Source organism: Neolamprologus multifasciatus, chromosome 9 (genome assembly GCF_963576455.1).
Source record: "Neolamprologus multifasciatus chromosome 9, fNeoMul1.2, whole genome shotgun sequence".
Lineage (NCBI taxonomy): Eukaryota > Metazoa > Chordata > Actinopteri > Cichliformes > Cichlidae > Neolamprologus > Neolamprologus multifasciatus.
The window spans coordinates 5,923,026-5,935,564 of NC_140447.1; the positions used below are offsets into that span (position 1 = coordinate 5,923,026).

General features: G+C 44.6%; 2 protein-coding genes across 2 annotated transcripts in view; one reads left to right on the forward strand and one right to left on the reverse strand.

Moving 5' to 3' along the window:
- LOC146510903 (stonustoxin subunit beta-like) overlaps positions 1-12,539 on the reverse strand; it is a 360,716-nt gene that overhangs the window by 24,598 nt on the left and 323,579 nt on the right. The gene's annotated exons all lie outside the window — the stretch shown is intronic.
- LOC146510904 (NLR family CARD domain-containing protein 3-like) overlaps positions 1-12,539 on the forward strand; it is a 42,993-nt gene that overhangs the window by 23,943 nt on the left and 6,511 nt on the right. The window contains 2 exon segments of the mRNA XM_085172842.1: positions 3,791-3,964; positions 11,497-11,670. Of these exon segments, the coding sequence (XP_085028968.1) occupies positions 3,791-3,964; positions 11,497-11,670 (348 nt within the window).

Sequence of the window (12,539 nt, forward strand, 5' to 3'; positions counted from 1 at the left end):
GACTTTATACCAGTTTTTAAATTGTGTTGATCGGCCACGTAAAACCAGAGTTATGATAAAAATATCTGCAATCTTTGGTTTTCTTCCTGAATACTGTCGTTGTTTATAACAACGATAGTATTCAGTATTTATTGCAACAAACTTAACAAACAGTTAATTAAAAGTAGTCTAACATAAATGTAAATGCTGTAATTTGATTATTTTAATTATTTTAATAAACCGTAACTTGGATGGATAAGATGCTGGCGTGACCACAGTGCACACGTCTGCTGTTGCTCACAGTGGTCCAAGGGACGCTCAGGGAGTTTGTGTGTTCGCTCAGACACATGAAACATTAGAGGGAACATTGGCGGTGACTGGCAGGGAAAAGGGGAATGATAAGACTTACTGTAAATATAATTATGTATGTATTGAAAAAGGAACAACTAAAATGTTCCAGCTGAAAAAATGAAATCAGTTTCAGTTTATGAGCTCTGTTTGTTTTCTTTACAGTTCCAACATTTTATATTGAAATGAGCTGCTCATCCCTGTTTAGATGACCTGCATAAAACAATACAGAGCACATTGGGCTGAATGTGGAGAGGAAGCATCACAGTACAGCTTCACTGAAGCATTAAAGTCTCTGATATGAAATGTGAAATGAAGCAGCCAGAGCTTTTTCATGAGTGGAAATCCACTGTGACTGTGAGCTGCTGCTACAGCCTCCAGATTAGCCAGCAGCTCATCCTGCTCAACATTTTCTCACCAACTTTAATGGAAGTGTGATGTTTTCAGCTGGAGTGATGGTCAGGGTGGCCTCCCTCTCCTCTTCTTCTCCTCTTCCTCTTTCATTTGTAAAGCCACTTCTGCTGCTTTCTTTCATTTGGAAGTGCTGTAGCTGAGTTTGGGAGAGACTAACAGCCTCGGCAGCAGAGGGGAGAAAGGCTGTAACACCACCACTTTACTCTGTTCTACCTGTCACATCATTTTATCAGGAAACAAATATGCTCATGTTTTTACTATGTTTGTCTTGAAGATGTAAGAAGATCACATGGTGCTTTTTATTATTGTGTTGGTTTGTTTCCTGTCTCTTGGATGGAGCCCAGCTGTGCGTGGCCCCTGGGCCTGTGGTCAGAGTGTGTGCTGGATAATCTGGCCCAGGATGAGGCCAAACTGACATGGGATGAAATGTCTGTCACATATTTGAGCCTAATTTAAAAACATCCTCCATAACAATAATAATAAAGGGTCAGAAGATGACTTGTTGGAATGAAAATGAGCTTGTAGTTTGTCTACTTTAATAATGTGACTAGAAAAAGGTGTTGGACTTCAAATATGTCCATTTCTTTCACACTTCACCTTTAAAAGTGAAGCCATGTTGTTCCTTGAAGGAAAAACACGACTTTTTCATGTTATGATAAATGTACGACTTTAATGTGAAGCATTCAGAGTTTTTTCTCTTGTTTGTTTGAAGCTGCTTCCTGTTGGTTTCAGCTGTTTGGAGTTTCCATTTTCTAAACTTCTACATTCTGAACCTTCTTCAGCTCTGAACAGATGATGAAACACTGAATGATTTCAAGCACTTTGTCTAATAAACTTACATCTTTCATTCTTCATACAGATTGAAGGACTGTGGTCTGTCAGAGATCAGCTGTGATTATCTGGCAGCAGCACTGAAGTCCAACCCCTCGTATCCCAGAGTGCTGGACCTGAGTGGAACCTACAACAACCTGCAGGATTCAGGAGTGAAGCAGCTGTCTGTTCTTCTGGAGAATCCACGATGTCGATTTGAAACTCTGAGGTCAGTCACATGTTTTAGTTGTGCTGAGATGAATATGACGTGAAAGTTGTGCTGACACTGTGGATCAGTAGGCCCACAGACCTCTATATAGGAAGTCTGGTTCTACTCTTTGTAGAACTTCTGATCCCTGATCCTCTGAGTCTAACTCAGTAGATAATGCAGAGTTCTGAGCTGATGTGGGTGAGAGGACTCAGGCAGCCTGACAGAGTTGATGTCCAGGGCTTCCCTGCCTGTCCTGATATACATAAACATGAGTATCCTTGTAGGGCAGATCTTATCAGTCACACCTGTTAGTGCAGCTCTCCTCTAGATTGTAGTGCTTGTTAAACTAGGATGATTTTAGGAGCCTGGACCGCAGACTCCAAGGGAAGATATAACTTGGAAAGACTAAACCAACCTATTAGAGGTGTTCGCACTAACATAGAATAATAGTCAGATTTACATCTTTATTGTCTCACAAAGGGTTAAAAAGTGAATGTGCACAGAGAGGTTGGTGGTGAGACGGGCACTTCCAGCACTGTAGATGTGTTCCAGCTCAGTGTTCATGGAAATAATCCGGAGAGCAGGATTCCTTGATGAATGTTACATCTTCTTAAAGTTATAATCCACAGGGAAAACTGTGAAACCGTCGATCTGATATCTACTCAGCCAATCAGGTGTTTACATGCCCTTCACTGATCTTCAGCCCCACCTTATTATCACCCCCTCTCTCTTTTACATCTGAATTATCTTCACTTCACATTTCAGTCAGTTCAGATTTCATTAGCACGTTCACTTTAGCATAATCCATTTTAATCCAAACACCTTTCTCTTTAAACTCTGTTTGTCAGTCACAGTATATCCAGTACAATCCTCTTTTTCACTGAGTCACACACATTCAGAGATCAGAGTGTCCTGTGTGTGCTCTCATTCACTCACACTCACTCTCATATGGCTGAAGTCTGTACACAGGCTAATCTGGGACTCTCCACCATTTGACCCTAGAAATAAAGAAGCTTCTTGGATGAGAGGTGAAACAGTGTCACTCTCAGAGCTACCAGCCCTTTGCTCCAATCACAGAGCTCTTCATTGAAATCAATGATATCAAAGCTGGAATCAAATGAGTCCAAGTCTTCTACTGATTCAGCATCACATTCATCTTTGGTCCTTGTTCTGCATCCCCACCATGGACTTCATTCCTTTCCAAGCCAGCCTTGAGTGTCCTTTATTCAGCTCATCCTCTGCTTTACTTTTACACCTGATTTTAGCTGCTTTATCTCTCTTTTGACAAGTTTCTGTGCCTCAATCTTTTTCTTCTCTCCCTCATAACAAGACAGCTTCTTCTGCCTGAGAACATGTTGGAGTGATTTACTAATCCAGGGCTGCTTATTGGGGAAAATACTTCCTGTTTTCAAAGTAATCCCCATTTTTCCCAGAAAGAAATGTAAGTAGAAATAAACGATCTAAGTGAGAACATGAGCCTTTAAAAAGGCTCTTCTGAGGCTGCTGCCAGCGGTCAAACCCTCCAACAAAGCTCTGTAAGTAAATATGTGATCATAGCTTTAGTTTTTAAATGTTTATTCTAGTTAACACAGATCAGGTGGAACAACTCAAATAAAATATCAAAAATATTAAGTGGTCATCGGTACTCAGTTTGTTCAATACTGAATACATTGGAGCACAAATTGTCCACATTTCTGAAATATTTCTGGGTGTAACTGTTACCAAAGTGCAATTTAGACCTGGCCTGTAATTGTTATCTAAGTGATAATCATCAATTCTACTAAAACAAATACAAAATAAAGACATTTGACACATTTTGTTGATATCAAAAGCACACTGAACAATTCAGTGTTGTTTTACTGCTGTTCTCTCTTCACGTCTTCTCCTCTGATTCTCTCCACATGTTGCTCTGCATAAGTGCTCAGTTTCCTGACAAAACAAGATTAAATATTGCTAAATATAATAGTATCTCATTACACTTCAACATAAGTGTTTTATTTTTGTAATTGTTAATCTGTTATTTTTCAGACTGAGTCACTGTGACCTGTCAGAGAGAAGCTGTGAAGCTCTGTCCTCAGGTCTCAGCTCTCAGACCTCTAATCTGAGACAGCTGGACCTGAGTAACATTAACCTGAAGGATTCAGGCGTGACGCTTCTGTCTGAAGGACTGAAGAGTCCACACTGTACACTGGAAACTCTCAGGTAAGATCAAGCATTTTTCTTTCATCAACTGACAGAATTAGCAGATTAATAATAAGGCAGTCCTCTAATAAGAGGAGAAGTGGAGGTGTTTTGAAGGGCAACATACTCTTATGTTAACAAGACAGGAAGTAGTTCCTGGGAACTGCTTCCTTTGTTATTGTCTAAGTAGAAACATGATGGTGAAACAGTGATGAGTTTGCAGAGGTGAATCCACAGCACACAACACAACAATGCTGTTGCGTGCTGAAAGCAGACTTCTCACAGATTCTGAGACTGCAGGTTTCATCACTGTCCAACCAAAATTCACTGAACCAGCAGTAAATAAACGTCCAAAACTACGCTTCATGTTTAAGAAAACAGATGATCAGGGGGATTTGTGTTTACATCTTTTTTGTGTAATCTGTTCACCTGCTGTTTCAGCTGTTTGGTGGTTGTTGAGATGGTTTTGTGAACTTTTAGCTGAGATTCTGACATTTCTGTAGATACCCCACATGTCTAATTACTTTGTATAGCATGAATGGCCATAACGAGGTTTTTAACAGTAAGAAAAGTTGTAAAACTTAAGAAAATATAGTTAAAAGTCCAAAACCTTCTACGTCTGGTCGCTTGTTGTAAGGAGCAGATCAAACGAGTACAGAATTACGTTATAATACCTAGCGGGGGTAGGGGGTCGTGGTTTGGTCCCGCCTTGGCTATTGTGGTTGATGTGGAGGTTGGGATGGGCTTAGGGCACCTGGAGGACCCCTAGAGACGTTATCCCTGGAGGGCTTAACCCAGGGGTTGTGTTCATAACCTGGTTAGTGGCTCTGGTCGCTCTCAGAGGTTGTTCTCCTCGTGGCTGCGTGCAGCGGGGCTGGAGGATGGTCTGTGCTGGCGGACGTAGGTTACTGGCCTGGTGGCCTGGCTGCCCCTGAGTGGATCCGGGGCGGGCGTGGGGGTTTGGGGTTCGGGGGTGCTTCGCCTCCGTGCTGGGGCTCTGGCTGGGCCTTGGGGGCTTCGGTCCTCGTCGGTGTGTCGCCGAGGTTGTGGGCGGGTGGGTGCACGGGGACTCAGCCCTGGCGCAGGGGGCCTCTTGTGCATCGGCCTAACCGGGGGGCTCTTCAACTGGCAGGGAGGTTGTTCCATCCTTGCAGGAGTCCACTCTGCAGGTGGGGGAGAGACATAGGAGAGGTGGAGAATAAACTTAACCTCGGTGTCTGTTGTCTTGTGTAGTCTGGGAGATGATTGAATGTTGGGGTGGGTACAGTTTCCTAAGCGATGGGGTTGGGTGGGCTGCCCCGGGTCCTGTGGGGCTTGGCGGTGCTGCTGCCGTAGGCCCCGGTCTGGATGGGCCTGGGCTCCCTTGCCTTGGTGGATACCAGAGGACGGGGGTGCCTACTGGGGTCAGCGGGGGAGCTTGCCCTAGGGAGGGACATCCTCCCCTCCCTTCTTTTCCTCCCCATCCCTGGCTGCCTCCCTCTTCCCGCTCCACCACACCCACCCACACAGGTAGGGCCTTGGGGTGCGGGTGTGTCACCAGGGTGCAGGGGAGACATCCCCCCCCCCCCCCCCCCCCCCGTCCTCTTCTGGCCACCTGTGCCTCAATTTTATCTCACAACTTAGACATTCACATTACTCACACTCTAATAACACACACATATATATATATATAGGGCCTTGAGGGTGGGCACGTTAACGGCGTCCAGTAGACGGTCTGTGTATTCAAACCTACCTCTGGCGCCGGTGCCCACCTCTCAATTTTAAATCCATGTAGACATTGAGGGTTCTCGGGAGGGGCCGTGCTAACACCTGCTGCTCTCTGGCAGCAGCACCATGCTCTCCCTTGTTTTAAATGCACTTTAGAGCAACACGCAGCAACACTACACTTGAGCGGGAGGAGGGAGGTTTGGGGTCTTAACACACCCCCGTTCTCTGCTAGCCATCGGGCGGGGGGGCTGGGAAGAGATGCTGGCTGTCCGATTGGTCTCCCTGCTGCTGCAGAGCCTGGGGCGGTCTGCTTGCCTCCACCCCGGAGGGAAGGGTAACATCTCTTTGGTCTGGGTGCTGTTTCCCCCTCTGGGGGCGAGGATACCTGGACCCGGGGTATAGAGTATGTTTGGGGAGTGTGATTGTGTGTACATGTCCATTTACGTTTATTCCTACGTTGGGTGAGTGCTGAGTGTTTGTATATGTGTGCATGAGGGTGGGAATGCATGTCTGTGTCTGTGTGTGCCTGTTTGTCTGTGTCTATATGTCAGGTCGGGTCTTAGACTCCACCTCTCTGGGAACTCCCAGGCCCTCCAAAGTGTGGAGGCCTATCTCCCCTCACCACACTCCCTGCCGGTGACTGATGTCCTCAGGGGTCGGTGCATTGTTGGTTCTTGGTGTCCGGGGCTGGGCGCTCAGGTATGTACCAGCTCACTCCCGGTGGCTACTTGGCGGGGCCTGGCGCCTGCTGCTCGGTCAGGCCTCTTCCGGGGCGCGGGGGGCCCTCGGGCCTCCGGCCTCTGTGCCTGCGGCTCGGTTCACTCTGGCACAGCTGGCTGCCGGCGGAGCCGGCGGGCACGCCGGTGCAGCCCCCTCTAGCTTCTGCCCGGTGGCTACTGGGTGACCCCTCGTCTGGGGATCCTCAGCCCTTCCCATGAAGGTGGCACGGATGCCCCTCCGGTGGTCCTCGTTGGGCTCTTGCACTCTGGGGCCTCTGGATGTCTGGGGCCTGGATCTCCTCCATGCCTGCTTCATGCCCTGGGGGGCGGGGCTATGGCTCTCTGCATCCTCTTGCAGACCATTACATGGGGAAACCTTTTGAATACAAGCGTGCCGATCCACACAGGTGTGCACACGGGTGTTCACTGTTCGTAGACTTAAATCACACCTTTCTTGGCTGCTACTTCAAAGCACATTGTGCGCTGTCTGTCCTGCTTGCTGCACAACAACATTCAATATTTAGTATTTACTGCTGTTTACACTTAGCGAGATTAATGCGATGGTGTTGTGTTTAGTATGTTGCTTTGGGTTTTTTTGCTGGTTTTCTCTTCTTTTTCTCTCAACAGGTGATCCCGGAGATATTTTTTTCCCCCCTTTCTCACTGTCCCTCTCCCCTTCTGTTTTTCTTTTCCTTCCTCTTTCTTTCTCCCTTTCCTATCCCTCACTCATGTCTGTCCTGTCTGTAACAACTGAAAATAAAATAAAATAAATAATAAAAACAAAGGTCGATCAAATGGACCAATACGGCAATGCCATGATGATCCATTTGGCAAAGTAAATCCATTGGGTATCCTTGTTGGTCTTCAGACAACAATTCTGACGGCTAAAGAACCAAATGGGACAGGCAAAAAAAAAAAAGAATTACGTTATAATTATAAATGGCTTCAACAGCACATTCAGGTCTGTGAGACTCATTCAGACACTGAGCCGTGGCTCTGTGCTATATGCACATATTTCTGCATCTCTGCCATTCAGACACACTTTATATGTAATTTATTTTATGTAGTATTCAATACTGAACTGTACATTTAGTCTTTTTAAAGGCAGCAATTTTTATTCAGTGTTTTCATAAAAGCCTTATTTTTATCCATTTACTGCTATTAGGAAGAACACACGTGAGGTTTAAGACCAGGACGAGTTTGAAACCTTTTGTCCTCCACAATGGAAAATGGGTGGAAATAAAAATGGGTCTCACTTTAGCCAGCTCCTAATTTTATCAGTTCTACTCTCAGCGTCTCCTGTATATCTCCTATATACATTTTGCACTCAGCTTTGTGGTCTCCAATATCACTGAAATGCAGCCAGATGCTGCTCATTTTGCCTTTTCACTCTTTCCTGACACGCTTGCATTTCAATACAGCTCCCATTTCTCTGTGGACCTGGTCTCTACCACTACACTTGCTATCTATGGGACATTTCCGTCTTCTTTCACATAATGGTATGATCCCAGTCTGTCTCTTAAAGTGTTTGGCCACATGGTTTGCTCATCAGAATAAAATCTCAGCCGTGCTCACATTGATTATCAGCAAGCCTGAAAATTCATCAATATTTGACATATGAAATTATCTCAAGGGCTGGATTTGGCCCACGGGCCATATGTTTGACACCCCTGGTTTACACGGTTTGGTATTCAATGTACAAGTGAGTTAGCTCTCAGCTAACTAGCAGACAAGCTAACTGCTGGGACTGCGTCTTTCTAACAAGAGCGTCAGACACTCAGACTGGTTTTCTTTGTGGATGATGATGTGTTCTCACACTGATCCTTCATGCTGATGCTGCCATCCACCCACTGCTCCTGGATTCCTCATCATCATCTCCATCAGCCCTCACAATACTCCACCTTCATCAGCTTCATGTTCAGGAGCCTGGATGGACAGTAATTCTTTCCATGGGTTATGGTGGGACATTGAGAGCTGAAGTCAAACAGCAGTGAGGAATGAAAGACTGATTCATTTCTATTTAGTCTTGTGATGTGCAGCTTTGTTCAGAGCATTAAGGCCCAGCAAAGATTACTAAAGTCATAGAGTCCCTGATGAAACCTGTGTGCTTATAGAAACTGAAACCAGATGAACCAGAATAGAAGGACATTAAAATGAAGTGTCAGCTACACAAAGGCAAAGCTATTCAGTTGTTGGTGTGAGTTATTTAAATGGAGGATGGAGTCAGACTTTAAGCTGCTGGACTCAGTCACTATATCCTGTTCTCCTCATAGAACCTGGATACACAGACTCACCTGTGACACAGTGACACACAGTGTGGGCTACACACACATTAGAAGGTGGATCAGTCACACTTGTGCAATCATTTGTTGTGCTGGGAAACCATGAACACTTTTAATCACATTAATGGCTTTGTTACAGCAACATTCAATCATGAGTTCAAAAGTAGTGCATTGTGTACTTATTTTAATAGTACTGCAGTATGAGAAGTGCAGCATTCAGTGTGCAGAAACAGATCAGGTGCTTTCTAACAGCAGTGTTCCCTTTAACACAGTAGCAGTTCAAATATTTCTGTCTGTCTGAGCTGAAACATGAATCTAATCAAATATCAAATCAAAGTTCTTTGCCTCTGCCAGGACGTTAACATTTGATCTAGTTTTTTACAAAGTTCCCCTCAGCGTCCAGAGCCACCAACATACCTTTGATCAACAGCAAGAACATTTATAAATGTGTGTTTTCAGAACAGGAACCAGCAGAACTATTGTTCTGTTATCAGGGAGCAGCACAAATGCTCATCAGCTCATTTACTGTGCAGGACTTTGAGTGTGTGAAGTGTGTGTTTGTGCTGTATTTCCTTTGGAGAATCTCAGTCAGAAACAAGACAAAGAAAAACTCTTTCAATAGTCCAGGTTGAGTTGACAACATGAACTGCATTTATCTTCCTCTGACTTGACATGTTCTTCCTCCTCTGCACCGATTCAGCTGCTAAGACTCACAAGCTCATTGACATTTTCTGATGATAAAGAAACTCTCTTCTTCTGTACAATATGAGCAGCAACAGAGAACAAGCTTTCACAGGTACAGATGTTGCAGCTGTGGCCAAGTACATGTGCTGCATGTTTGGAGCAGCACTCTAATGGACAGGCCTCTGTACTGATGGTGGGCTCTGCTCTGTATCCACCACACTGTTCTCAGCTGAGTCTTCCTCCTGTTCACAATCACACTCTGATGAAGCACCAATAGGGCCAACTTTTTCTCTGGTGGCTCGGATGTTGTTGCTTCCACAGGTTTCCCTCCAACAACCCTCTGTTCCTTCAGTAAGATCTGGGTAAACACTTGAGCTCCTTGAATCTGGCTCCAGTGCAGCAGCAGTTTTCACATATACAATGTTGGCATTTTGTTTTCGTGTCTCCAGGTCTGTTCTGAATGTAGACTTGAATTTGACCACGTAGGCGTGGTCATCATCTGAGCTCTCCATCACCTTAGAGAGATGACAAAACACAGAATCACAGAGCATGAAACCAACGTTTCTGCTCCCAGAAGTTCAGTCACAGACCTGCAACAGAAACAAGAATCACAGATTCAAATGACGCAGAGCATTCATTTACTTATATCCACAAACATGTCCTCTACATATTCATGCTGTATTTACACACACATACAGAGGCTGTTTGTCTCTCACACACAGACAGGACACTGAGAAATACATCATGTTAAATATACCTGCAGGATTCCAGCTGTGCACTTTGTCCCTGTTAGCTGGGATTGCCATGGCAACCTTGGTGTTGTGCGCGATGCAGGGACGTGTTCAAAGGCAGACGTCTGGCAGCAGCATCATATTTGATGCACTATCTGTACTGAGTGTGCTGACTTTATTTCAAATGTCCCACTGCTGTGCAACATGAATCACATGTTCTGCACGTTTCTGTAACTCCCAGGTAACCATGGTTACCCAGCTACGTCCAGTAGTCTCCAGAGAGACCAACAGCTGGTTCATGTTGTAACACCGTGGCTTTCGTAGTCTCTCCTTTTTCTACAGCTCATGTGTTCTTCTTGTGATGGTGCGTCTTGAGGGAGGCTCATACATGCCGTCATTTGTTGATCCTAAGAATGTTCCTCAGACCGACTTCTTCAACAACACTAATCGGCCTGAAGTTTGTAGCTATCCAATTCACTGTGGCGTTTGTTAGCTTGTCTTTCTTTGGTTTATCTAGACTCCTCCCACCAGCTGAATCTACGTAGTCTGCCCAAGCCTCCCACCTCTGTTTGTTTTGGTGGTTTGTTTGCTGCCATCAACAGCGTGTAATGCATTTAAGTGATACTTCAGACATGAAGTACTCCGACAATAAAAAACTCAACTTTGCTTAAAAATAACTTTAGTTGTATCAACACTGCCCTCTGGAATAATTCAACTTTGGTGACAAACTGATGTGATCTCCATGTTTCCTTTGTTGGACTGTGCGGCGAGTGTCAGAACTGAATGTACTGAGTAACATGTAGAGTTTAAATATGTGTCAGTTCCAGTTTTAGAGCTCTAAAGTGCAGCTATCATGTTAGGGATATGTTAGGAATAGACAGGAACACTGAGCACACTGAGGTCAAATCTTTATTTTACCACTCGCTGCATTCTTGACGTTCATGAATTCAGCAGGTTCATGATTGTCTGCAGCATTAATCTCATATTTCCATTAAAAGTGTTGAATTTGACTGTTTGATGTTCTTTATGATCTCTGGCACCAGTTCATCTGTAGGCTGAGCTCAGTCCATCCATTTAGTGAAATGATGTTTAAAGGTCTCCTTGTTCTGTGAGCGTGCACAGATCCTGAAGCAGAAAGCCTGGGTTAACAGAGAAATGATCATCACTGTGATGATGCTCATCGTCTCTGACTGGGATTTGAGGTTTTGTCAAAGCAGCAAAGAAAGCCTGGCTATGTTGGACTGGGTGTGGAAGCAGCTCCCAGTTTGACTTCAGGAGACAGACACCCTCTCTACTTTGAAGATCAGCTTCAAACTTTCCTTTTTGTTAAAGCTTATAGTTAGAGCTGGATCAGGTGACCCTGAACCATCCCTTAGTTATGCTGCCATAGAGTTGGATAACAGACGGATTGTTGTTTTGTGTGTCTGCAGTCTGTCAGGCTGTCTGATCACCGAGGAAGGCTGTACTTCTCTGGCCTCAGCTCTGAGCTCCAACCCCTCCCATCTGAGAGAGCTGGACCTGAGCTACAATCATCCAGGCGACTCAGGAATACAGCGGCTGTCGGCTGGACTGAAGGATCCAGGCTGGAGGCTGGACACTCTCAGGTATGGAGAGAATGTCTGATAGAGGAGGAAGAGCTGGAAACATTTCCTGTGTCTTTCACTCACTTCCTGTTTGTTTCCTGCAGATGAGACATGAACAATCACACATGCAGGAATATTTTCAGGGACAGACACACTAGTCTAGCTGGATAGTACATGGATATTTATGTAGGGGGTCTCCAAGGAGTCTGTTTGCAGGAACTTTAATGATAACTGATAAGTCATGTTGAGAGTTTCATTAAAAGTAGACCTACAGTTAGGTCCATAAATATTTGGACAGAGACAACATTTTGTAACTTTAGATACACTTTATTAGGTCACAGGTGTACCTGAGATAGTGGGCACTGTGTACCTAATAAAGTGTCAGCAATGTGTATGTTTCCCATGCTGTATGTCCACAGTCACAGTGACAGTCAGTGACACTGACAGAAGCAAGGCTGTGAATCATTTCAGTCTGTGTGTGTGACAAAGAGGCAGACAGGAGCAGCTAACATTTGGAAATGGAAGCTTACTGGAAACTCTACATTCACAGCTGAATTCACAATAGATTTGTTCTCAAGTGCACATTTAGCAGCTAATGCTAATACTGTTTTCCCTTTGATTTCTACAACTTGAGCAGCTATTGCTAAGTAGGCCACTTTGCTCTGCTAAGGATTTGTGTGACCATGATGGAAACTCTGATAAGCTAATGCTGCTAAGCTAATGCTGTTTATGGGCCCTGTTACAATCAATATTTCATTCTCATTCTGTTGTTTGAGAACAATATTAACGTTTCACATCATTATAACACAAGAGAAAAGGGTATTAGCGTTAGCCACTAATGGTTATTCGCCTCAAATTAGCTTTAGCTTCTAATGAGAGCCTACTTAGCA